Source organism: Cardiocondyla obscurior, linkage group LG03, assembly GCF_019399895.1.
Source record: "Cardiocondyla obscurior isolate alpha-2009 linkage group LG03, Cobs3.1, whole genome shotgun sequence".
Taxonomy (NCBI): domain Eukaryota; kingdom Metazoa; phylum Arthropoda; class Insecta; order Hymenoptera; family Formicidae; genus Cardiocondyla; species Cardiocondyla obscurior.
Genome location: NC_091866.1, coordinates 990,428 through 1,018,094, shown reverse-complemented (window position 1 = coordinate 1,018,094; position 27,667 = coordinate 990,428). Strand labels below are relative to the sequence as shown.

The window sequence follows — 27,667 nt, the reverse complement described above, 5'->3', positions numbered from 1 at the left end:
ACCGGAGCAATCGTCAGTGTAAATCAAAATGGCGAGCGTAGTGACGGTCCGCGGCGGATGGTAGTGGCGCGTTTCGGCCGTGCCTCGCGTCTCCGAAAGGGACGCGCGCGATAATGTGAGCCACGCGACCCGCCTCGACACTCGCGGCGATCGGGAGCAGCCGTTCTTCGTCTTTTCCTCGCCTTTGCTGTAGACGCTGTCGCGTCAGGACATCTCCACTCCACCGGGGGCAACTAACAGGGTGACAGCGGCCTCCGAGATCTCCCGCAGTTAATCGTAAGTGTCAAGCGATCAACGCGAGCGTTTTATTCCTCGTCGCAACGGGGGTTGCGACGCACCTCTTCGAGAGAGTGGTCAAGCCGTTTCGGCGCGAGTCGGAAGCCCGTCAACGCTGTCAACGTGACGCACGACGTAAATACTGGCTACGCGCGCGATGAAAAGCCCGCGATTGTCTTACATCTTACGTAAAACGCGATTACACGGTGGACTCCAAAAACTTGGCCTTTTCCTCCGAATTGCTCGAGAAAAAAAACGAGTCGATTTATTGCACGTCTCGAGCTTTCATAAGCGCGTGAGCAATTTTTATAAGTATTTTATTTTAGAGAAATAGGATATATGATATTAAATATTAGGTTTCTTTGGGAGAATAATGTAATATGCGATTCTGACGCCAAAAAAAAAATAATTTCTGAGAGTAATTTAGTTTCCGTCACAGCGTTCGTTACGTATCGAGCGCTTCAGTCTGTTACCTTGACTTCTTCTTTCAATTTGCGGCTCTAAGAGAACCGGCTAAATATCCTATAAATATTGAGATTGCGCCTCGTGCCACTCTCGCTCTCCATTGTACCGGGATCTCCCTGGTAATCACGTCGTCGCGTATTGATTTGCCGATGTACATGACGTTCGTTTAAAAAAAAAAGAAAAAAAAGAAAAAAAAAAAGAAACGTGACACGCATGCTGTCGAACGCAGCCATCGAGAACTTGGAGAAGCTTGCGTGGGAGAGCTCGATACGAGGATGAAATCGCGGAACAATGCGACTCGTCGCGCGTTTATCCCGGAAGTGCGTGGAGACGCATTATTCTCCTACATCTCGTCGAAATCGGTTTCACGCGAGCCATTTATAACTTGTTGCCTCCCATTTACATCAAAGTCTTAATAATTTAGTGTAATAAATAATAGAAGGAATTATTAGAAAAATGAAAAGAGAGAATCTTTATTTCTCGTCGATGTGTAATATGTATTTGACGCGAGACACTACCGCGTATTTTGATTAACGCAGAAGAATTTTTTTTCTTTTTTTCTTTTTTTTAGTAGTTGTATCATATTGTAATTACGTTTTTTCTTGATTAATTTAATTAGACAAGTTTCCTAATCCAACATGTACTATCTAAAACTATTTCATAATCAGCTGGTCCTGTGGCGCAACGGATAACGCGTCTGACTACGGATCAGAAGATTCCAGGTTCGAATCCTGGCAGGATCGTTGTATTTTTTTTTTTTTTTGCTCTTTAATTTCACAATTTTATGACTTCTTGCACTGTGACGAGTGTATTATTAGCATGAATTGCGTAATCAGTTATGCGCGATATTCGAGCGCTGCGTTGATGCATCACATCGGAAAAAAAACAGACAGTAGATACCGCAAACGTGTGTCAATATTGCGTATTATACGTGGAAATATTTTCATCAAAGTATTTTTCAACCGCAGTTAAAGTCTATATAATTAATTGCATAATATTTTGCTGAGGTAATTAATATCTATATTTCAGACTGATACTATCACAACTAGAAATTTTTATTGAGGCAAAAACTCCAACTAAGTAACTTATAATTTGTTATTATATCGATAACTTAAAGAAAAAAAACATTTATAAATTTATAACAATTGTCTTAATTATTAAATCTCTTTTTCTTTTTTTTTCTTTTAAACGTTACAATAAAATATTTGATTGTCAATCGTGAGAGAGAAAAATCGCTGTAACTGCCGTGTTCAAGGATGATTATATAACTACTGAACGTCCTTTGAATTCCGATACAGCGTTTGTAGACCGCAATAAAAGTTTAATGAAATCCGAAAACGGATCTGCGAACTTCGCGAACCGAAGGTCTCATCTTTAGATGCATCGAAACGCGTGGCTAAACTAGGCACAACTGAATTTTTCGCAGCGGATTCTTCAGGGAATGTCCAGAAATAGTCTGCGTTCTCGGCGCGTCGACCTGCCAAGAGCATGTCCACTTCCTTTTTCTTTTCATGCTTGAAAGCGCATCTCGCGCGGTATTCCCCGAATGCATCTTTGAGACAAACTTTTTTTAATCGATTTCGTGACGATTCGAAGTTTCTGTTGACGATATTTTAGATAAAAGTTGGAGTTTACATTGTGAAATTCGCAGTACTTGACACACGTTATCATTTTCACGATTAGGAAGGCGCACCGCTCGAGAAACTCCGCTTCGATGAATTTCTTTGATGTTATTGATCAATCTATTTAGAGCTCGAAAAATTCAAATCAAGACTTATTTTTAAATCGGTATTGAAGACCAGAGTGTTTACTCCGCAATATTACTTACACGAAGGTTATTCCCTCGTAGAAATTAGAATAGTAATTTGCGCGGTATAATTGTTCCCACAGCTGTTCCAACGCCGTCTGCGGTCTCCCTCGAGTTTCCGTCGCGAAGATCGCGTATTTCCGCACCGGAAGAGTCTATTTCCTCCGTTCGTCATCGTGCGAACTACGGCCAGAACACTCGAGATTCGTGGTTTATTTCGTCGATATTTCCCGGTCACGAAGAACGAAATGCATTGTTCGGCACCTGCAGGATCAGGAAACTCGTTGAATTCGCGAATCGAGGAAATGTAACTGAGTGAAAGGAGTTACCGTTTTCCTATTGTTGAATCACTTTAAGCTTATGCGGGCGTGAAATTGTCTATGACGTAAACTCTTTTTCTGCAAGAAATAAACGAACTTCGCAATAAGCCTCCTATCAATTTAGCGTGACGGAAAACGTCTAAAATCTATCGCTTACCGTCTCTGTATTTTATCGCGGATGAATTTTCGACGCAAGTGCAACTCGAATAAACTAACACCGTCATATTACAAATTAAATTATTACGATTGTATCGGACTTTCATCGATCGGACCTGATCTACCGGATTTGGTTGATTTTTTTTTAACAGTTTTTCACGCGAGACGTGGCGATGTTATCGTTTTCTCGGACGTGGTTTCCTTTCCGTGTCGTGTTATCGCTTCGCAAGAAAGGAAACTCCTCTCGGGTTTTCTTTGCGACGGAGAGTGGCGCGAGTTGCCGGCCGCAGGAACAAGACAACCATTCTCTTTCTCATAATGGTATCTTTGCCCGCCCGTCACGTCGTTTCGAAACAACCACGCGCGAGCGTACGTGAAAAGGCTTTACTTAAGCAGCTATAAATTCGCAATTGTGCCACGCATTAGGGAGATGCATCGGTAACTTGGACGAAAGCTGCGTGCATATGTGCGCTCCATAGTGCAGGGTCGTTCTGCTGATTAAAAGTTATCTATTGCGGGCTTCGTGTTGCATGACCTAGAGAAGCGCAACTAGTAATCCTATTAAACGTATATAGTTTGACGTGCATATGGCCAAGTTGATATAAGGCTGATTCATATTCACCTGCGCAGTTCTGCGTAATTTGCGCTATACCTTGCTCCCTATGAGATTTTTATATCAACTTCTCTTTAATACCGCTAAATAAAGTAAAAAATAATTAAGGATTTGTAATTATATTGGAACGCGAGAGCGACAGCAGGCTGAAATTTTTGCTAGTACTTATAATATACTTATTAGATATGAAAATAATAATTGCGCACGAACATGTCACGTTAATTATTCTGAAAATTCTTTTGTCGGAGTTATTAATTTTTTGCGTTATATATTCCTTGTTTTTTAGATGATAATTCTTGATTAACTTCGATAGCTCGGCTTGTCGTAGACGTTGCTTGTTCCATCTACTCGATCGCTGTTGCCGACCAAATTCTTTTTATCGTCGTTACTCTTGTAATTAAATTTCCCTTCTTGCATTACAATTCTTTAATTAGATTATATCGCGTCCGCGAGACGGACTCATAACAAACGAAAGTGAATCTTTACTTTCGCCGGTTTTATGGCAACGCATGCGTGACTGGTGAACCAAACGAGCTTTCGCTCTTGCGGATAATATATGCGCTGCAACTTATTATCCCTATAATGAAAAAAATTAAGGCGATAGAAATTCGCGAACATATGCAGCATGGGCCGATTACGTGTCCAACTGTTTTTTTTCCTTTTCGATAGTTTTCTTTCATCATTTTCTCAGAGAACGTTCCTTTGGAACACTGAACGCTCGCCGTGTCGCCGAGTTAACAAACCGATGCGTCAGCTAATATCACTTAAACGCCAGTTAAGTAATGATAACCGGTAATAGCGATCTTTAATTGTGCACACTGGCCATATCGTCGATACGCTGTATTAAATGCCTCATAAAATGTTCTTAATTCGTGTAGAATCGATTCAACATCGACGCTTCGTGTATTACTTTTTAATTAATATTTTTTTTATAAAAGTAATTATTTTAATAAGTTATTGTGACGCTCTTTTAAAATTATTATACATATATAATTTTTTTTTATATAATAGTGTAATGTGTTTTCTTTTTTTTTATCTCTCTTATTTTTCTTTTTAATGTAATTAACTGTCTAATAATAGTAATAATCTCTAAAACTGAGCGAGCATGCTCGACGCGTTGAACTGATACATTGAAATAATTGATTAGATTAGATAAATACCAGCTTGCACGATAAATTATGATTATGAACTGTAATCATGTCCCTGATAGCGCAAATGCAATTCGGTCATCATGAGCGACGTAAATTAATGTTTGGGTTTGTGAGAAAAACTTGCACGATCAATTTATGTTTTTCTGACAATGAGTTCCACCTTTGTGTGGAGTCGAGCGCAATTGTCATTCGGATAAACTCGTCTGAACTTTCGATCGCCGCTAAAGATTCCGTCTTTGCTTTCTTCCTTTTGAGAATTTAATCCGTAAAAGTATTTGTACAAGTGCATTCGCAGTGTCAGCAATATAGTGAATGGATATTTAATCTGCTACATTTTACAGATTTTGATAGTGCAATGAATTAAATATGGAATGTTCTTGAAAATAGTTAGGAAAAGATTATTTCAATATAAATGTCTAAAAATAATTTCTGTACATTTTTTACGATTTATGGAAGTTATGTAAATTATTGACAAATTATTGATTGCTGAAGATGACCGATCAGTAAATTAAAATTATTGTTATACTTACATTTGACAAGAATAAAAATGTAAGATCGCAACAACGATCGCTGGAGAAACGATATCGCTCTCTAGGGCATCGCGAACGTGTAGGTGGAAGACAATGGGCCTCAAGAATACGTTTCAGAACAGGTGAAACTGTTATGAAGAATAGGTCAGGTTGTCTGAAAATCCGCGCCGTAGAAACCTCTTACGTCGAGAAAGATTTCCATCGTAATACTTTACGATCGTCACGCTGATAATTCTCTAGCGAGTAAGAAGTTAGTTTCGCGATGTGTAGCAAAATATATTTGAGGAATCAGTTTTCGCAGAATGTAGACGAGCGCGAGATTGAAATATTTGCAGAATTCCTTAATCATATCGCACCTTAATTAAAAACGTATCAAATGTATCACGATGTCGAGTATCACTTTGTAACTTTGCTAGTACCACAATATCGTAAATTTTCTGTATTTTTTTTATTTTTTATTTTTGGTGTTTTACAAATTATATGTTACGAGCGTTGTAAATGATATGCCACACGTGTCTACATAACGCGGTACAAATGTTCTTTATCACTGACAGAAAAAGGTCGCGATAAAGCGTCTGCAGCGCATTTGCACTGGACGAGGAGAACGACGTCCGATAAATGGGAAAATCGTCGAAAGATTGGTCAGACGTGACATCGTCCTGGATTCTGGATTCTGCGAACGCGGGGAATAAAATTCTCAAAGAATTCTGACGATTTTACGAGAAAATTTAATTAAAAATAAGCCACGGCTCGAACATTGGTCCACACTATTAGCTTATTCCAAAAGTTCAATTATCGTCAATAGTCGTGGAAACGGATGCTTTTAGATTGGCGCGCATCGTTCTGTCAATGATAATAGAAAAACGGAGATGACCCGACGCGACGATCCGAATCATCGGTTCACGATTATTAATTTCGCAGACCGCGCAAATGCGCTCGATAATTCGCGTTTATCCGGGCACTCGACAGCACGAGGCTCTGCGGTAAATCGCGATTTGTTTTAGTGCCCTTTATTAGTCCCACTTTTGTTCTTCATGAGCATTAATCTCATTAGCGATTCGAAATGCACCTCTCTTCTCCTTGATGCGTTTCGAGTGAAACGCAATCCTGAAAATCCTCCTGAGCAAAGGAAACGTATTAATTTTTATCTGGTTACATTTGCGAGAAATAAAAAATATTTTAGGCAACAGAATCTCCAAATTATTGAATATATAATACATAAAAAATTACAAAATATTTTATCGTAACTACGAAGTTTTTATGAATCTTTTAATAGTTTAATTTTTTTTACTTTTTGTTTTAAAATATTGGCGCTAAATGTTACAGCTTATGTTTTCTCGTGTTTTCCAATGAGATTAGCCTTCGATTGGGAAAAGTGAATCAAGTGCAAAGAAACGTGTTTCCATTTGGCGCAGTTGGTTTTTATCGCGGCCTTTCCGGAGATCGTGCCGTACGATTGAGAAACGAATACGCATTTCTACTTTATGCTTCAATGACTATATCCTTCGTCGTGCACCTCTCCCACTTTTTATTACACATTTTGTACTCGATCTATAAATCGCTGGTAATGAACTCGAACGTTGGAACTTTCGCGCGCCAAGTCGTGTTACTTTTAAGCAGTTCGCTTAATTATTAGGAATATATCGCGACGCATTTTTCATGAAGATGCCAGAATCATTGCGCACGAAGTGCAGCAAAAAGGCATGAAGGTCGTAATTTAGTACGTTGATTACGGCTACGTGACTCGATACCGTAATACGACGTGCTATGATATCATAGGCAATAAGTCACGCCGTAATCTCGCAATGACGTTAAAAATAAATGCGAGATCGAGATCTACGGATACATAGAAAATTATAATAACGTAACGAAGCCTTGAATGACGCATGCAATAGAACGATCAAGAGTTTGTGAAAATTCCTCCACACTGACAGTGAGAGAAAAATTTAATTTTTAATTACTTATTAAAAAAATTTAATATTTTAAAATCGTAAATGTGCAACCTGTTGTCTTTGGTTCGCGAACCTCATACTTGACGGTCGTTGAACTCTCGCGCGAATCGCGAAGCAACCGATTTTTTTTTTTATTTACGCGAGCTTTCACGGGAATATGTAAAACAGCACGCGATAGAGACGAATTCATTAAATCAATTATCTCCTTGGTCTGAAAACCAAGTGGAACGAAACGCGAAGCGTAACTCGTTCGCATTTTTCACCGGCGTATTTTTAGTTCTGTATTTTCCAAATTATTTTCATCAAATTATTATTTTCTGTTAACAACAAAATTTGAGACCCGCCAGCGACGTCAAAATACACGAGATAATTTAATTAAATTGGTAGAGACAATTTCTGCACGCGGAGTATTTTTAATCCTTTCGGGCGTAATCGAAATTATACGAGAACGGAGATGAGAGTAATAAGCAATTTGATCTCGGCCGACGTTGTTCTCTGGGAAACTAATTTCAGAGAAGTCTGAATGATTTTAATGTAAAATCGATCCGACGTATTTCGCGAAATTATATCAGCATATACTTCGATCCTCCGAAACAATTTCGCACGCGTAACTGCCCTAAGATTATTTTCGTGTCAGAGAGAGTGGCATTTCCGCTCATTCTGAATTTTCTTCTTGAACGTCTGATGTGAGGTTCGCACGCAATCGATCATCGGGCAGCGATCCAATTAACGGTGGGATTATCAGCCCGTTTATAATCGGGCGTGCATTCTTCCGTTCTGAAAACGAAGCAGGGCTCACTACGCGGAAGTAAAATTACGCAATGCGCAAAATGCAACGTGCAATTTTTTTTTCTTCTTCCTCCTTGCCCTCGGTTTCGTATTTTATGGCGCAACGGAATCGCATACGCCAGGCACACCACGTTCTAATTGTTTCACGCGCATTATTATCGACGCGCTGACCCGATGGAGCACTTATTCGCTATCCTTTTGATCTCGAAATGAAATGGAACACGGCGCGGCACGGCTGCAATCGGACCGAATCGGATCAACGGTTAATTCGCGCAAAATTCGCAAACCGACATTAGCGGCAAATGCGGACGTGCCTTATTTATAATGTCCAGCAGTTTGTAGTAACGTCGTCCGCGTTGAGATCACCGTTGTTCGCAGGATGAATGGCAATTTCGTGGAAACGAGCGTGTGAAGTGTCGCGGATTCTAATGCAGGCAAATCACGTTGCACGTAGCGTTAAACGAGTATCGAACGTGAACGAGAAATCATTATTGAAAAGACGTGCATACACACCTAAAAATTTATTTAAATAATTATTTAATATTCAAATAAATTCAAGTTTAATAAACTTTATTACAAAATTTTTCTATTCTTACTTTTTTTTTTCTTTTTTTTTTTTAATCTCGTGTCTACGTCAGCCGGAAATTTTTAGATGCGTACCTGCGTGTCCTTCCGTGCGCGTTACGACATGTGCTCGCGTTTCCGGTCCGCGAGTGACGTGACACGAAGGGTGCGGGGTTATCAATGAGGTAGACCCTTTGTCGGGAAAAAGGCGCGGCCCGGTCGTCGCACCCTTTGTTCCAGCCGCTTTTATTAAGTCCGGATTTGCCGGTGGGAACACAACGCAGCGTCCTCCGCGTGTTTCTATCTTGCAGACTCCAATTCGCCACCGAGCCGTATCCGCGCAAAGGTGCGACCGGTCACAATCGGGGAAGCATGACTAACTGTACACGAGCGTGTCTCTTCATGCTCCTTAATTTCATAATTATTTTGACCGAGAAAACAGAGCGCTCCCGCAGTCACTGAACGCTAGCTTAGATTCTGCATAGAGATTTTTGTGCGAAGAATTAATTCCATTTATTTTTTTAATAATTTCTATACGTATTATTTTATATTTGCAATATGTATGAAGTACGTATTTTTATTTGTGTCCGTAATTAACGATTTCTGTAACATTAAATGACATTTAATATTAGTTAAGAATATTCGTTAAATTGATTTTAATAATTAAGTGCTATTTGCTATCGATTAATTTAAATTAATATTAATCAGTATTCAACGAAATGTTTGTTTTTACTAGTAAATATCCTCCGGTTTCGCACGTGCGATATCGTTCTTTTTCCCCAGCGATAAAACGGAAAAGTTACGTCGTTCAAATCTTGAAGGAACGCCACGATATCCTATTCGTGTCACGTCGCAAGCTGCAACTGGTTACGGTCAGCAGAGCATGACCGTCGCATTATATCCTGCTGTTTAACGATCGCATCTTTCCGCCACATTTTGCGTGCGCGAGGTTCGTAAGATCAACGACACAAACAAATGCGCTGCAGATACTTTATTATTATAATTTAATTGTTGCATCGTTACTATTATAAGTCAATTAGTAAAGTATTATTCATTCTACATCTCAACTCATACAAAGTATTAATTATATTAATTAACTTTTGTACGAAAACAATTTTTCTTAAATTTACGAAATGTTAAATTGTAAAAATATAAAATATTATAAAAATTGCTTTGAAAAATGCAACGATCGGCTTTAAGAATTACCTACTCGCGGAAGACTTTTCTAATCTGCGTGGAATATACATCATCGTATTTTTTATCAGGATGCCGGTTTTGCACGTGTACAAATCGCTTCACGCTCATTTGTCACGATGTATAATCATTTTCCATGCGATCTGAAATATGTTCGAATTTATCAAAGGAACCAGACGTGCCGGAGGCTTTTAAACGCTCCGTACGCCGTGGCCGTAGGCGCTTAAGATTGCGTACAAGCAGCTGTATTTCACCGGTCCATCGTAATTTCGATCTTACATCTTATTCGCCTCAAAAATTTGATAAGCAATATACAGCCATGCATGAGATCGATTCCAAACGAGTATTTCGAACCGGTTTAAAACCACAAAAAAGATCTCACTTTCCGCGAAAGTTAATGAACGGAAGACGCATGTCGATTGGAATATTTATAACTGATCAATATCTGATAATCAGATTCAGTGTCTAATTATTTAGACAGTTCAGCACTTTTTCTGGCACCTTATTTTCAGATCTTGATTTTATCTGATTTTTGCATCTCATGTCAGTAAAACCGTCTTTTCCGTACTAAGTCCGGTTATTTTATTTTTACCCAGAAGCTAGGAATTGCCGGTATTGGTTTTAAAATTCCTGAATGACTCACGGATTTGATGATTAAGCGTGACGACTAATCACCAGGTTTCTATACCTTCTCTCAGAAACGACGAGATTGCGGAACGACCAACATTGGTTTGCTCGCATTTGTAGAATTGTTAAAAATAGAAACTTAATGATATTTAATATATTTGATTTGTTGCAATTTTTTATTTGCAGATATATCCAAATGACGCGATGACGCTTCATTGGTGGATGCATTGGTTCTGGGTTACCGCGCAATTTCTTGGTGAGTCTCAATTTGGCAATTAACTTGGTGATTAATATTACAAATTAAAAAGATGAAAATCGTACTGCGAAATTTAATAACTCCATAATTTATTTTCTCTTACTGATTATATCTCGTTTGTAGTAATTCTTGGGAGTCCTTTGCCGTCTACCACATCGGATCCCATTAGTCAGTCTGAACCGTCCCCGACGTCTTCGTCGATCGAAATTGAGGATACCTACCGCACGTCGAAGTCGACCAGATCGAGTTTTCGCATCGCCAAGGCTATCGGTCTTAACCCACAGTCGAATACGGCTGTGGTGCCTGACAGACAGCCATCCGTCACCACTATCGCTTCGTTGCTGCTGGAACGTAGAGGCACCGTCTCCGGAACGAACGTTCACGAGACGGTCGGGCTGAGTTTTCGCGGTAATATCTCCAACGTCGAGCCGCTCAGCACGGCGACACCACAGCGTGCTACAGAGAACGTCGAGAGGATCAGGAACTCAACCACGAAGAAGGACAGTAAGATCACGTGGATCCTGACGACGAACAAGTCGCTGGGCAGATCGAAGTACGAGCAGGAGGAAAGAAATCAGTCCAGCGTCGCTAACAGAAACGTTAGCTTCGAGGAGGTCGAGGATCTTACCGTGCTGCCACTTCAAGAAGAAATGTCGAAGATCGACGTGACGTTGAACAGAACGAGATCGTCCTTTGTGACGTCTCTGTCCACGGCCGGGATTGCTGGTAACGCCGCGATTAGGACGTTCAATCGGTCCGAGGACGAGATTGAGATCGACGAGGAAATGGCGCAGACGCAGCACTTCGCTACAGCGGCACCGATCCTCGAAGGTAAACTTGAAAGAGAAACGCATAGGATTGAACAAAAATAAGGGTGATCTCGCGGGTAATTAACGGTCGCGATACTATCTCGCGCAAAAGAAGAGAGTAGCATTGTATTTTAATTAACGTGTGTTTTCACAACGCTGACATTGACCCCCTTTCTTGTACACGTGTTCACTAATTCTCTAATTTCTAATTAAATTTATTACCTTGGCAAACAATAGAAGCACAAATAAGAGTAGACGCAAAAAGTTACAGAACTGTCTTGAATACGATTTAGTAATTAGAAAAAGAGAGTTCAGAATTCTTCATAATGATCGCATGAAACAAATGTGCAGTTGGCGTGAGCGAGTCCACTCGTTTGAGCAGAGCAAGGAACACTTTCATGCCGCAGCACTTCCAGCGAGATCAAGTGCAAGGAGACAATCAGCCCCCAGATTATAATGACACCGGTAATAACAACGAAACCACTGAGCAAGGTTCGGCGACATCCGCCGCGGCTATAGCCGCTATTACAGGTAGTTGCTTAGCGACTCTAGCCTTGCTCAGCACAATGGGTAGTCTCGGCTTCATTATATACAGGTAATGCGTCGTGAGCTCGTAATACGTACTTAATTACACTTGCGTTCGTTAATGTGTTTATTCATTAATTCTTTTTTTCAGGCGCAAGTACTTGAACCCTCCACAAACGCTGAACAGTGATAAGTGCAGCAATCCCGATAGCTCTGGCTATATCGACGACTCCACTATTCGTGTTAGTATTATTAATATATATATTGTATTATATATTAATGTAATATATTAGTATTATTATATATATATATATATATATATATATATATATATATATATATATATATATATATATAATAACTACAAATATGTAATTAAAATTACCGTCGTTTATTTGCAGGATAACTCGGAAGAAATGTACAGTTTGGATAACGATTCGTTCCTAAATTCATTGGAGGCAATGACAATACAGAATTACTGGACGGACAGTGTGAAGCATACGAAACTATGACAAAAAAAGATAACTCATCCCGGAAAGAGAATCGAGACGTTCAGCATTTCCGATGGTGAAGCACACGAGCAGGTTTCTTTGCTCGAACAATAGTACTTACACGTCCGAAATCGTTGTACTCTAATACAGGTATCTAGTACAGGAAGGTCTATTGCCTGGAGTATATCTGCAGGTAATAAGAGCATGCGGCATTTGCACAAGAGTCGTTAATCAGCCGCGATGACTGCGTCGAATGTTAATTACCTTGGACGTTATTTCTCTGTACAACGTAAAACATTATAGATCAAAATTGCGAGGTATCCGTAAATGTTACTTCGCAACACGTTGATTTACATCACTTCCATCGTTCCTATATTTTTCTACGATGCAAAGCGACCGGCAAAGTCGCGCTTTAGGCGAGAAGTGACAGCATTATCCTTGAATAATTCCATTAACAATATAGTGCAATAAAAAGAAAAATCGATGTACTTTATTATTAAATTAATATAATAATATTATTCTAGAAGAGTAAGAGTACAAATAAGGCTATATTAGTCCATAGCTAGAGCATTCGCTGAACTAAAAAGAAGAATTAATTTATTAAGGATATCAAAGTAATATCCCTAGAAGTATTTATAGTACAATGCTTCCAATAATACAAATTGGGATTCTTACGTACAATGTTGTACTTATTAATAATTTTTAACCTTGGATTTGAATGCCAGTGTCTTCTATAGTTTTACTTCGAAATTACATCACAAATTTGGAGATTAGCTCGGCCATATTAACAGTCGCTTAATCGAATAGCTTAAATATTTTTGAAGATCAGATTTACGGAAGATCGGACCAAATCGTACGTAGATCTAGCTTTACGCCTTTACGACATATCCAGCAGAAATATTGATTCATGTTTTCCATTACGAGTAATCTAGCTTGTACCTATGTACATATATACCAATGATAACGTTTTATGTATAGATGTGGAAATCTGCCGTCGCGTTGAATAAAGCGACTAATTTTAAGTAGCGCTAGCATTTGCCCAGATATATTTCTATACATCCGAAAGAGAGAGAGGGGACAGAGAATCCATTGTGATAGATCGTAGCGTTTAATATGTATAAAAATTGTCTTTGGCTCGTTTATGGTAACGGTTGTGATTTGAACATTTATGTATTATACACATTCCCGCCGTCCCTTCCTTTATCCGTGAATCTTTATCTTTGATTCGTGATCTGATTATGTCAATTTCAATTTAAAACAATTGGATAAACGTCCGAAATTTTATGAATTTAGATTTACATAAATTATTTTACGATACAGCGTGTAATATAAGCGTAATTTTTATCCCAAAAATTTATTTAAATAAATAAAATTAATTTAAATAAATAAAAAATTTATTTAAATAAATAAAAACGAAACCATTAAATCTAATAAGATTTCGATTTATAATTGTAATCCTGTTTGCTGCTGTATAGAACCTAACTTCTTTTTTCTTCTTAAAAAAAAATTTTACTGAAAATGCTGAAAATTAAGAAAAAACGGAGCACAGTTTACCATATAAACAATTTATTTCGTTAGTACGTACATTTGCGCCAGCACAAAAAAGGATTGTATTTTATAAAATGAAAGTAATGAAATACAGAATTCCTTTTCCGAGACTAGACACATTCGTCGTAGGTTTCCATTGCCAGTCTGCCCTTGTCCTCTTTCGTAATTGATTTTCATTTTCCGTTGTTGACACTGGCTAATTGACTTGTGCTTTCTAATGCAACGAAGGCAAGACGGTAGCAATGAAAACTTACGGTTAACATTTTCTTGACTATGCTCCTTCGGTTTCTGGGAAACGTTCGACTGAATTTTTTCAACAGCAATGTTATTCAACGAAAAAAATTGCAATTCGTACTCTAGCATTCTTTGTATCATAAATAACGAAGCACACCGAAGTATTTGTGTATATATATATATTCCATTATCACACGTTTGGCAAAATACCTATATTTTTATAATTAACATAGCTAAATTACTAATACTGTACAATGATAGTAAAATTTTATTATGGTCAATTGGAGTTTCAGCTGCTCCAAAAATTCGGTCTACGTTTCTCGTTCGCTATACCGAGAGTCATCCCGAATTACGTTTTACCGTAATTCACAGGGCAGTGTTAGAAATATTTGAATTACGCTAGTACGTAAAATGCAGGCACTAAGTGACTCCGCAAGCTTCGTTGCTTGTGAGTAAAGAAATCGAAACCTGATACACACCGTCCGCGTTTTCTTCTTTTGAACAACACTCGGCCGAAAATTTCACGGCACGGCGGTGCCGGCGGATACAAAGATAAAGCGACGCAACGCAACATTCTACTTATTGTTAGATTCTTTTTGCGAGCCTTTTCGTGCTCTAAGTCCAAGGTAAGCTGTAAATGCAAAAAAACATACAGATGTTTGTAGCGTTTAGGAAAGGGAAAGAAAAGCTATACTTTCGAGAACCGACATGATTACGTATTCACAATGTTATACTCGTAAATTGCAATCGACACTGCTCTTGTTATCACATTTGATTTACATTAGCGCTCTACCGCTGTCGTCGATGTATTATGATTTCCGTTAGTTCGTTTCGTAATAATTAGAATTAAAAGTAACAGTTGTTCGAAGACCTGGAAAGAGTTACAGAACTTGTTGAAATAAAGATGCTGTAATATTGTACTTATAACGTTAAGTACATGAAGAAAATGGGCGATAACAGCGTAACTGCAGTTGCACATGACTTTTATGCAGCTTCGTAAATTTGCCTTCGCGTTTTACAATTCATATTGCAATTTACGAAATGGCATTTAAACGTTTTGCTCTCGCAGCATACTAGCGCGGAGTTTAAAGAAGAAAGACATCATACTTAAGTATACATCACCTCCAGAAAGTACAGAGATCATTATCGAGATAACAACCTAAATGAACGACGCTTTCGCCACATAAATACATTCCATTACTGTTAAGCTTACTCGAAAACTTTCGCGTAAGGCTCTTTTTGCCATTTATAAGAGACCGCGACTGCGTTACACTTTTATCGTTACCTGACGTTCAAGCGAGGAGCAGTAAAATACATTTGTCTCTTAAACAAGTAGATCTTACTTTTTTTTAAGGTCAAATGCCCGCGATCTCTCTACAAAAATATTTCGTTCTCTTCGTCACGGTGGCCTCGATGGCGCATTACGTCACAATCGTTCTAAGATGAATCAAATTATCTTTTTTTACTAGTTTCTATCACTTTTTTTAGGATAAACCGCCTTTGCCGCGTCGTTGATATACGTTAAATTTGGCTGAAAATTGAAATTTGCTATGTACAATCCTGTCTCCCTGTATTACGTCTTCTAAGACATACAACACTACTAAGTTAAAGAAAAAGACGGCTAACTACTCATCTAAGCGTGTGTACGCTTGTACACTGGACACAATAATTATTCTCTATGCACCAGGCTCGTTAGTAGCGGCTTAAGTTTATACATCGAGGTCTCTGGATGAGTTTGTTATACGGAGAAATAGTTACCTATCGCATAGGATAATTATTTGCATCAAATGCATTTGCTGCGATGCATTGGCGGTAGTTCACAACGGTTTTCAGTAAATTCCTAATTATACCGTTCGTGAGAGAACACTTGTTACCCTTAAATTTCGCTTTTGATAAATTACCGAATTTTCGCCAATTAACAATTTCTTGTGTATCATTCAATCCGTATTATTTCTGAAATATTTGAGACTTAAAAGTGAAATCAAGTACCTCTAATTCTAGATATTTAGCTCATGTAACTTTCACTTGAGGAAACATTCGTCCTCGAGTCGTTCTTTTTGTGACAGTTTATAGTTTTCAGATATCAGCAATGTTAAGCGCGATTGTGAAAACTTTGCCTCTCTTTCGATCTGTAACAGTTGTTACAATTCATCGATAAACATTATGAGGCTAAGTAGAGATCAAAATCCGAAAAATTATCGAATTTCCTCAGTACCGCACGATTCACTCGTCGTTCTTTTTCAGGAACGAATAGATGTAGTCGAAGATGTTGACGCAAATCGATTCAATTTGCTGTCTATAATAATTTCATCTCCGTTTCTAATGTTGTATCGATAAAGCTGCTTGTTTGGATACAGCATTTCCTCCGGTCCATACTGCGCCTTCATTTCCTAAAATTATTATTCTATATAAATTATAATATTCAATTTTATTGTAAAACAAGATAAATTTTTAATAATTTACGCAAAATTACCTACGTTCGTTAAAAATTCGCATTATACCTTGCGACATACTTTGAGGAATTGCAAGTTTTAGATGTCAGAATAATTCAGAGAAGGAATCCAGGAAAAATTAATTTGGAAGAAAATTGAGTTTTACATTGCGACTTTGGATTGTTTAAAGGATTGATCAAGTCGATAAATACTCTGTAAACCATATTAAAGACGTTTAATTAATATAAGGAAAAACAGCTCACCTGATCGACGTAGAAAAGCCTCATTCTGTTTGCAGGAATTTTCACCATACTTTCCAATTTGGTCTTTAATTCAAAAACTGTCCTATATACATCTACTGACCGTACCTGAAAGCAAAAATTATTTGCAACTCTTAACGTCCTGATAACACATAGATATAAAAATTCCTACGATATAAGAACTTTTTTTTTTGTATATGTATATCGCGATTACTTGCAGAAGCGAGTACTTGTAAAGACTTAATTATTTTCCAAGACGTGCGCTCGAGAAAAATTATAGGCGAGTGAAAGTTCACCGTTACACGATACACTTGTACAAAGTAATGAAATCTGATACGAAATTAAATACCTCTACGAGATCTCCGTAAGTAAACGTAACCTTGACCCTTTTCTCCGGTGTCAAATCTACGTTCACCAAGGGATCCAACTTTCCATGAATAGCCACGAGCTCGGAATACCTGAAAATCGTAGAAGAGGGTCAAGTTGGGCTCCTCCGAGAGGTAAGGGAGTGAGAGCGTGGCCATGAAACGAGAATAGTCCAATAAACTCGAGCGAAGTTGAAGCTGCTCGAAGGACAAAAACGAGGCTTGCTCGCGCGGAAATTGGAACTCATAATTAAAGACTTGTTAAAATGATTTACAGCTTTAAAGTATTTAAAACTTGTTTCGTTCAGACCTTGATTATCAATTAAAAGTAAAAGAAAAAAAAAAAAAAAAACTTGAAAACCGTATTTGACAAGTGTCGAGGCTTACCTTTCAGGTCGATCAGCTTCCGGTTTGTCCATGTAATAACGTATGAAGGCTCTTTCGGCGTCCTCACGTTCTTGAGACGATATCACGCCACCACCGTTTAAAGTCTCGACGTTCGGTAGTCGGGCTATTAGTAGCTGTCGCCTCTCGTGTTCCGTATACTCTCGAGGACTCTAGAAAATGAATATAAAGCGATAAATAAATATTCTATATATATAATCGCAAGATTAGGGTCAATTTTAATAATAAAATTGTTTTTACTTTTGTTTTACACAGTATAAAAAAAAAAGTATCATAACTTGTCAAAATACACAAAAAAAAAACCAACGTGCTAATTTATTTAATTTCGGTTCTCACACATAAAATAACAGGGTTAATATTAAACAAAAATTATGGACTTTTTTTCGTCTATTAACAAAATTAATATTAAAATTACTTAACATGACCGCGTTTGTAAGAACCAATATACGAGGTGTTAGCAGAGTGTATTGATTCCAAGAACTTGTTTTTGAGGCGCACGTTGCATTAATCTATAAGCTGGTTTGAGCATGTGCCAAGATCCAAGATTGCTGCATGTTCACGCGAAAAGATCTCTTATTGGAACACGCCGTATTTCACATAACGACTATTACAGTTTTGATGCGAGAGATTAAACACATGTTTCTAGTCTGTCTATCGTCGGACTTTGTATTCCGACGCATTTTAGGAACAAAAATAGCATTAAAAAAATATTAAATAATTAAATATCTACATCTTGTTTTTAAAAACTAATTGAGAAAATCGAAAACCACTCACTTCGAAAAGCGGGCAGCCTTGGATCCTAAGTGACTTTAGCGCGGGAAACCTAGCGAGCCTTTCGACCTCATCCCAAGTCGATAGTAAGGTACCGTTCACGTTCAAAAATCTCAGCATTCTGAAGGGATCGTGGGGTGATTTGATGCTCATCCCATTGGATTCGGATTTCGACTCGGATCTGTCATAGTTGACTTTACTTTCGAATATCCTATTTCCTTTATCATCCGTCGACGGAGTGTGTTCGTCGGCGTCCAAGTGATTCATATTTTCGTTATCTTGCCCATGATCCTCTTCCTTCGTCCGGCAGCTATCTTCGTTTGGTAAATTTCGATTCTCTTCCAAACCGAGTGATCTAATCGGACATTCGGCGAGAACTAGGCTCTTCAGATTCGGAAATAGATACCTGAAAACATATGCAATACTCAATAAAAAATTTTTCGTAGAACGACTTATTTAATAAATTTTACTTAAGCAAATTGTACTACTAGAAAAGTTGATCAATGTTTTAATTATCATTAAGGCTTACCCTAGCTTCGAAATTTCGTTCCAAATTTCTACTGGATTGCCGGTAAAGTGTAGCTTCTTTAACGCCGGGTTCACATTCTCTGGCTTCAGATACTCTAGGTCCACCGTTTTGTACTCATTCAAGGACAAGTGAAGTTCTTCCAGGTTGCGCAAAAGTCGCACCAGTCCCTGCACCGTCGACCAAGACACCCTGGTACCGTTAAGCACAAGGTTCCTCAAAAGGTCGTAGTTGCCGTGTTTGATCTCCAGCACTTCCGCGAGAGAATTGAAGCTCAAGTTTACGAACTTGATCTTGGGCATGTGCTGCAGGATGCCGAACACTTCCGTCCATTGCGACAGCTTGTTCTGCGCCAAGTCGAGCTCCTCGACGTTTTTGCATTTGTTGCGTAGCTTCTCGGCGTCGTTGCCCGCAGACTCGATATCGCAATCCTGGAGCACAAGTAACGCCGGCACCGTGTGCCGTGGCGACTTTTTAGGAATGAAGATGCTGACCGACAAGGCGGCTTTAGGCGATCCAGACTCCGCTTCGTCGTCGGTCAGTGAACAGTCCGTCGTCGAGCTGCCGTACTTTAACTCTAACGCTTCCAGTAGCGACGGCATTTTTACAGCATCCTGAAACGTTAGAAATTCACTCATTTAAGATAATTTGCTTAATACATTGCTTATTATTAACAATAATTTAAATACTTATCAGCGCTATAATTAAATTAATTATCGCCGTAACTGTGTTTCGATTTTTCTTCAATAAAACGAGAACGAAAATTAAACGTTACTTTCGAGGAATTTTTAAGAAAGATCGAGAGGATCGTATAAAGAGAAAATTATACGGAAATTTCGTATTAAAAATAAATTCAGCTTCTTAAGGCGGCCATGAGAGTACAAATGCAAGTGAACATTCGCATTGTCGGCTAAATAACATAAAGCGACGCAGTTGACAACGGGAATAGACAAGGAGGGAAAAGAGGAAAAGGAAAAACCTCAGCAAGCCGGTCATCCTCGAGACATGTAGAATCTGGTCTCGCCATATCCGCTAAGGTCACACCATTGTCCTTTTGCGCAGCGGCTGGGAACCGATACCGGTTCTCCAACAGTCGACAAAACGATTCTTTGCGATCGCATCTCAACTCGCCCACGCGCGCAGTATCCATAGACAGCTCAGGACAATCCTAAGCTCGTCCTATCGAACCTACGCCTTCGAGAAAAATCATTCCTGACGAAAACTAACGAACGCGTTGAGCAAATATTTTTCAATCCGTCTAGAAATCCATTTTAAAATTATAAAACAAGAAATTTTCTTTCCAAAGAAACCTGGCGAGTTTTGAAATTAATTTTATCATTCGATCGTTTCTGTGAATATTTTAAAGTTCCCGTTTTAGAGTCTCGCTGAGTCTACCGAGCTAATTGCTGTCGTATGGAAAATGTTTTCGACGACTTTCCACGCGTCGCGATTTCTCGAGCGAGGCGAAGATACAACGACGACGTTCCGACGGGCTTTCCGATCTATTACGGCCATCAATGCGTGGTCGCCGCGTCTTAACAATCGGCGGCAAACCTCTTTCTACCCGTCTATATACGGCGACTTGATGCGTCCTCGCCGTGCACGGTGACCGTCGTTCTACCATCTTCCACCTTGCATATTTCACCTCGATCACTGAGAGAAAAGAACAGATACTGTTGGACTTGACCACAATTTTATATTTCCAGCGATGAATATAATATTTTTTATATATTATATTTATGAATCGCAATTATTGTTAGAAATATCATCAAGTTATGGTTGAGTCCAGAAATAACTGCATTTTCCTCTCAGTTATATTGGGAAAGCCATCCCCGTTATCGTCGATGGATTCTCAGGGGAGTCATTTATGCATCTCTAGTCGTGAAAATATCCGGTGTGATTTAAAGGCGTCTAAAAATCGTCGGGAGACATCAGTCGACGGGAACGAGACCATTCTATAATATATTAATAATGATAATAATAGTTTCTAAAACCGATGAATAAATGCGATCGCGTAACAGATCATCGACTCGCGAGATCACGAGCTCCCTCGCCAAACAGAAGATTGTTACGTTAGCTGGCCGAGTCGGGCAACACTTTACGGTGCCCGCGGTTTTTCGTTGGATCAGTGCCGAATTGTATAAACGACATCGCGATACATCCGTTCCGAAGCGTCTTGCTAATTCATTCGCGCCGTCACGTGGCCGCGAGCCGGCCTGAAAAGTCACTTTTCCACAATTAATGCAAATTCCACGACCCACATAAATCCTCCTCGTCGCGAGCGAACGCGAACGGATCGTTTCTCGGCTTAAGATTTTCTGGAAAATTGTAGCCCCGACAGCTTGCGCGCGATATAATCGTCTAGGAAAAGAAAGCTTTTGCAAGATATAAAAGACCGCGTTTAGAAAAGAAAGCGGCGGCGATACGGGAAATTTTCTCGAGACGATATGTCGCGAGTGGAACGAAAGCTAGCGGCGGACATTCGCCGGAAATTCGGGAAGGCGCTTCTCTACGCGGCCGGATGCTGCTGGACCTAGCGGAGCGAAAATCGGCGGGTGCAAGTCGAAGAGTTTAATTCGGGACGCGCTGGTTTCGATCCGCAGGCGGTCCCCGATCGAGGCGAAGCGGACGGCCGGATCGAATAAGACGTGACTGGCCTAGAAGCGGCAAATTGGTCTGGCCGTGTCTAACCGCGATTACTCTCCGCTTCCCCTAAGCGTAATAGCAGCGATATCGGTTCAACGGCCATGCGAAATTAACTTTCTCCGCTCCGCGACTTCGCGCGCGAGCACGAGAGAGAAGCAAAGAAGAGCGAAAGAGAGGCTCTCCAGCAAGACCCCGTGCATTGCACCGCGTTACGGGCGCATTGGAATCGTGACGGAGGCGTGTTGCTCTATCAACGGGATGCCGGGAGTCGCGAAAGTCTGCAACGGTCGGTGGACACGTCTCCGGGGGTCCGGCTGTTTCGTCGCGAGCAACGCTCGCGAGTGGTCCCGCGCACGCAACGAACGAATAAGTAGACGCAATCAGAGCCAATTCATCCTATAGAGAATCCGACGCGATTTTCAATTATGTGAAACTGCGATGTATTCTCATGAAATTCTTTTTTTTTTTTATTTTTTATTTTATTCCTCGGGAGGATCGTTTTAGCGGAACTCGTTCCGAACATTATAAAGAAGTCTAAGTTTTCACCGTAACCGCCACGTGTAAGAATAATTTACACACGATAACGATTGCGTATACCCTAAGCGTGTTGCTTAACGCGGCGCTTTTGATTCGTTCGCACAAATCGCGCGTGCCAGAGGCGAGATAGAAAAGCTAGAGTGAAACGCCGCGCACTGTCTTTTATTTTACGATTTACGGAAGTCGCGGCGAAATACGATGAAGGCAGAGACGTAAATGTATGCTCTCGATGTAAATCTCAAGTCGTGAGATAAAGCCATTACTGCTACATACTATAAAATATCTTTAAAATAAAGTAAAATTAAATTAAATTGAAAAAAAAAAATACAGCGAGATTGAATAAAGAAGCTCCGATGAGCATGCATTTTTCTAAGGTATCCTTATTGCGTAGGAACTAAACGAGCCAAGCGAAATGCACATTGTGCAAAGAGAAAACTACGAATGCAGGACATTGATAGACACGTAGTTACGACGTATGTGAGCGGCCGACTGGTAATCAGCTGAGTCGCATGGCTTGAACGGTATCAAGCGAGCCTACTGTCCCGTTCTCTCTGGTGGCGACGTAATGCTAAATATACAACGGCGGTGACGGTTACGAAATGTCAACGAGAATCGTCGGCGTAGTGGGTCAGTCCGAGTTGCGTCTGCACGGTGCGTGAGCGCCGGAAAAGACGCGACTGACCTTCTCCGTGAACTATCTCCCGCGGGCTTCGAAAAAGATAAACGTTCTCCAGCCTTACGGAACTAAAAAGATATCCAGTTAACTTCTCCCTCCCGCGAGTTTCCCATATGTTTCAACACCGCGAGAATTATTTTAAACGCGAAAACGTAGCTCGAACTAGGTTTATTTCTCGACCTCTTTCGCGTTCTTACCCAAAGACCTCAGGGTCTGCGCAAAAGCGCGATAAACTTAAATACTTTACCGACGACGGCGAGAAACCTTGAAAGTTAAAAAAATGGAACTGAAGCCGAGTGTAAAAAATTTAGAAGAGAGAGAGAAAGAGAGAACGATGAGTTCTACCGTCATTAAACATTGCGGAGGGACAATAAACATTGTGTCGCCTCTTTCCCGATCCTCCCGTCTTCTTTTGTCATCCTGAGGAGACGCGGAAATGAAACCGAGGGATTAGGTAAGCGAGGGAGCTTCGCGGCGTGTCCTTTCACCGGTCGCGAAACGGGAGCTAAAAGCGCGAAACGCGTCGAAGCGAAACGCCACTTTTCCGCGTCTGAAAACCGATGAAGAAACATTGACGAAAGTCCGCTTGCTCGTCTGCTGCGCAAATGCGAGTCCGAGCACCGCGGAATATTACCCGGTTCCTCAAGGTTGCTCCGTGCGCTCTCCGCTCCGCGAACCGAGAGCGCATTGTGAATGCACGTGCCAGTATACCTATATATCTCGCCCGCCTTTGTCCGTCCCCGTCTACACCTTTGTTGCACATTCGATCGCGGCTCTGAAGTCGCCGTCGCTCGCAATTCGATCAGCTAGAGGATGCAGATGCCCTTTCACGTGTCGCGTAATTGACGAAACTGATTAAATGCTCAAAAAGCGGCTCCCGATAGAGCTGGAATAAATTTTGCGTTTCTTTATCATTTTTTAAAAATTATTTGTTAATTATTATGTCATCTGGATGCAGAGTCAATAGAGTATTTTTTTTTTACGAACCTGTCCATTAAAAAAATAGAAACTCAAGTGTGTGACTCTTAGAAATACTGCGAAATAGACGTTATCAGCAACGTTGTCGCGACAACCGATAAACGTATCTGCAAATCTCTCCGTTAACAATCCACTTTAAGGGCACCCTGTACCTAACTAGACAATGTGCTCTTTCTCTCGGTTCTTTTCTCGGCTCCTAAAAACATCTCGCATCGACGCGCGGCAATTAAATCGGTGCGTATGAGAAAGCGGCAACAAGATGAGGTACATATAGAGTGTCACGGACCGGATTGCGAAAAGAAAGAACGCAAGATCTCGTTCGGTTATAGACGCATAATTTCATTCTTTCGTGGAAAAACGCTATTCTATTCTCGTTGGAATACGCCGATGATTTTTAAAGCACGCGAGAATCGAGGTCCGTTTACGGCCCGACGTTTTCAGAGCGATCGCGCTCCACTAAAGTTGCTGCGCAGTAGTTCTGGAGCACCTGGTGTGTACCGGATGGACCGTTCACTGGAACGCCATGTATCGCGGCGGACTTCTCCCATTCGAACTCGGGCCAGGGTTTCAACGGCGACTGGTCACCACGTTATGGATCAAACGTTGACCTTTACGCGGACGTCATCCGCGATCATTGCGGTCAAATGTCAGACGCGATCGTAACGGCGTTGTAAAATAAAATTTTGTCTAACGAGATCGAATGAAAGTCTACCTTAACGAGACATTTTTCAAATCATCGCGCTCTGACACGAGATCGTAATTTGGCTACAAAATATTGCGGACGTTTTCCGTGATTGCGCGGCAATTCCCGATAACTCGGTGCTCTTATCAGGTCTCCGTTTTCACTTATCTGCGTCGCCCGATTTCAATTTCATCGCGCTAGAAACAAATACTTTCTGCAGAGCCCCCCGAAGCGGAATCCACTTTCTTTACCTCGTGCAGCAACGGCAGCAGGAAGTTTCGAATATTCATCTGGCAGAAAATCTTACCGAGTCACGCTATCGCAAGCGGAAAATCAGTATCTGCGCGCGGGAGGGTTTCTTCGGCGCGCGCTAACGAGAATACTCGTTCTGGTTATACCCAACACGGAGATCGCTCGAAGATCTGGATCGCGATGAAATAAAATTGTACGCGGACGATACGTTGAACAGATTAAATTATTTTCCGTACTATCGATGCCCTTTGCCGCGATATGTTTTTCGTAAATGTATTCTTTAATTTTAGTCTTTTAAATTTTACAATAAAAAATAATTTTAAATTGTTAACTTGGTGGTCAAGTCGCGCTGTGCAGATCTATACACGTTGCAGATCTATGCATCAGGTAAAGAAAGTGAAATCATGCTAAAAGAGAGGTTTCTCGGTTAAAGAAGAATTGCGGAACCGACTAGATCGGAAAACATTACGAGAAACTCTGTGGATCTCCATTTGATTGATGACGCAGCCGCGTTTTGCCATCTTTATCGTGGCGATCGAGCGTACTTGGGTTATCTTTGCAAATTTTATCGTTCTAAACAACCTGATTATGCATTCGCATCTGTATATATATATCTCTCTCTCGTTTGCATAATGCCTTACCGACTGGAATTGTACGCGAAAAGCTGTTTGACGCGCCCGCGAGGCTAGACTTCGTTGCACAAGGGCGTTAAATCATCGGGAATGAAAGGACTGCTGTCAATGGAACGCGAAACTGATTAGATCTTAAACACGTTTTAAAGCACGACTACGCGTTTCGAAACGATGCGCCATCGTTAATGTTAGAATAATTTGCGTATTATAACACTTCGATGTCCGGGCGATCGGAAAAGAGAAACGTGCAGAAAACTCCGTTTTTCCTCGTTTCGGTCTGCGATAACTGCCTTTGTCTCGATTAAAATACGCATCTTTCATTAGTTTTCAAGTATGCAACTGCGCGTAAAATTCCTTTCCCCGTTTCAACCTTGTAGTGTTTCGGTCGTCAAGGCTGCAAGCGAGAGATTCTCTTTATCGCTGCGTGCGATCGTAGAATTCGTGAAACAATTAATTGACCGCGGGGAACACCAGGCCGAGGCGCGTTGGAATTCGATTGCGCAATTGACGATTAAAAGAGACGTCTCTGGCAGTACGCGGGTCTCGTTGCAGGTTGCGTAAGTCGCTAAAACACAATGACACAGATGAAGCCCGACAAGCCGCGACGCGATCTATTCAGAGCATATTTTTATTTTTTTTTTCAAATTATTAACTATTAAAATCGCGACCTGTTACGTGAATTATATATATTTCAGCCGTAATCGTAGACGTGTTTACTTTCTACTTCGTTTAAATATTATGCAATATTCTACCAAGTTTTGCGGACCACAATCCCGGTAATAATTGCGTTCTTTTTTAAAAATATAATTTTCATCATTTAGCAATAAAAACGTTGAGTTAGTTGCGTAACGCGAGATTTACGATAATCGTCGGGAATTTCACATGCGAGGTTTAATTTCCTAGACAAAAGAAAGACAGAGAGATAGAAAGAGAGAAAAAAATGGTGCTCGTTTTTAAAGGTAAGAAAGGTGGGTTTCTCCGTTGCAATCATAAACGGAAATAGTGCAATCGATTTGCCGTCCGACAGTAGCCAAGCCCATTGCTAAATAAGAGGATTGGGTTATAAAAACGTAGATGTAAGAAGCGGAGTTCGACCATGCACGACGCGCATTTTTGCGCGAGTTCTTTTTTCTCTCTCCTTCTCTCTTTTGTATATCCCGCGTATCTCTTTAATATTTTTAATGCATCGCCGAGAGAGCGAGCGCGATTGTAAAAGCATGGCGTAAAATAAGAAACTAACATTCACGCCTAGCGATCGTGCAATATCACGTCTCCCGTATTACAATAAAATTTGCCATAAACTTTCCGAGGAAACACAGATGTTTTACATTTGAAAAAAAAATCCGTTTTACAATTAAAAAAAAAAAAGATAAAAATTAATGAAATAAAATAAAATATAACAAGAAATATTTCGTTGCAATGGGAAGTAAATATAATCGTGTAACTCGCAAAATCGTCACATTGTTCCATTGTTCCAGCGTCGTGGAAAACAAGCGAACGGTCGGTACCGACTGAAACGCCCTATAGCACAAGACGAGTCGAACGCCGCTTCCCGACGGCATCTCGCAATTAGATCTAATTGTCGATACCGCTCGGCGGACGTGTAATCAACCGATAGCGCCGATAAAAACCGCGACTCGCGATTTACGCTGCCGCTGCTCGGGCGAGTGCAGGGAACGGGCGCCACGCGCGAGTAGACCTCTCGTAGCCTCCTCCATTACACATGCGTCGAACGGTATCGAATATATTTCTTCGATGCGGTCCCGTCACTGAGAGCTCGCATTGCGCCCGCGTTGTTCTAGATACCGAGCGCGAAGAACGCGACGTCGGCCATGTAACGCGCTCACCGAGCGCGCCTGCTTCCTGTAGAAGCACTCTACGAGAGGCACCGTAATCCCGAGGGCTGTCAAATCCACATAGAACCGTGTCAAGGACCAGATGGGCGTCCGCCTGGCCCTGGACGTTGCTCGTGTATTTTTACTCACTGTCTGCGCGCCGCTCCGTGATCGCTGCGCCGAAGCACAGTCGCACACTCCCCCCGGAGTAATCTCCTTCGCATGCGGGCCAGCCACGGAGAGATCTGCCGTCTGCGGGTCGCGACCGCGCTAACTCAAACGCAGGCCTACGGGCAGAGAACGAGTGGCGTCGCGCGCGAACGCGCCGTTCGCCATCCAGCGTTGGACTGACGCCTTTGTTTA

At 40.6% G+C, this 27,667-nt stretch overlaps 2 protein-coding genes and 1 non-coding gene across 4 annotated transcripts; 2 read left to right on the top strand and 1 right to left on the bottom strand.

The window, feature by feature from the left end:
* On the top strand, nucleotides 1–14,183 carry LOC139101209 (uro-adherence factor A). Its single transcript, XM_070654200.1, has 6 exons — nucleotides 1–276; nucleotides 10,631–10,700; nucleotides 10,824–11,531; nucleotides 11,861–12,104; nucleotides 12,186–12,276; nucleotides 12,436–14,183. Exons 2-6 carry the CDS (start codon nucleotides 10,649–10,651, stop codon nucleotides 12,544–12,546), a joined length of 1,206 nt encoding a protein of 401 aa, XP_070510301.1. The 5' UTR covers nucleotides 1–276; nucleotides 10,631–10,648; the 3' UTR covers nucleotides 12,547–14,183.
* Trnar-acg (transfer RNA arginine (anticodon ACG)) lies at nucleotides 1,412–1,484 on the top strand. The gene has a single exon. It is a non-coding gene; the product is annotated as a tRNA-Arg (tRNA).
* On the bottom strand, nucleotides 14,075–27,667 carry Mlt (tubulin folding cofactor E like protein mlt). 2 transcript variants are annotated; one of them, XM_070654197.1, is made up of 7 exons: nucleotides 27,455–27,667; nucleotides 19,070–19,680; nucleotides 18,544–18,946; nucleotides 17,752–17,921; nucleotides 17,349–17,457; nucleotides 17,003–17,107; nucleotides 14,075–16,697 (listed from the first exon to the last, which is right to left on the bottom strand). In XM_070654197.1, the coding sequence occupies exons 2-7, from the start codon at nucleotides 19,666–19,668 to the stop codon at nucleotides 16,548–16,550; spliced, it is 1,536 nt and encodes a 511-aa protein (XP_070510298.1). In that variant the 5' UTR covers nucleotides 19,669–19,680; nucleotides 27,455–27,667; the 3' UTR covers nucleotides 14,075–16,547. The 2 variants fall into 2 exon arrangements, with proteins under 2 accessions (XP_070510298.1, XP_070510297.1); XM_070654196.1 differs by lacking the exon at nucleotides 27,455–27,667 and having other exon boundaries at nucleotides 19,070–26,129.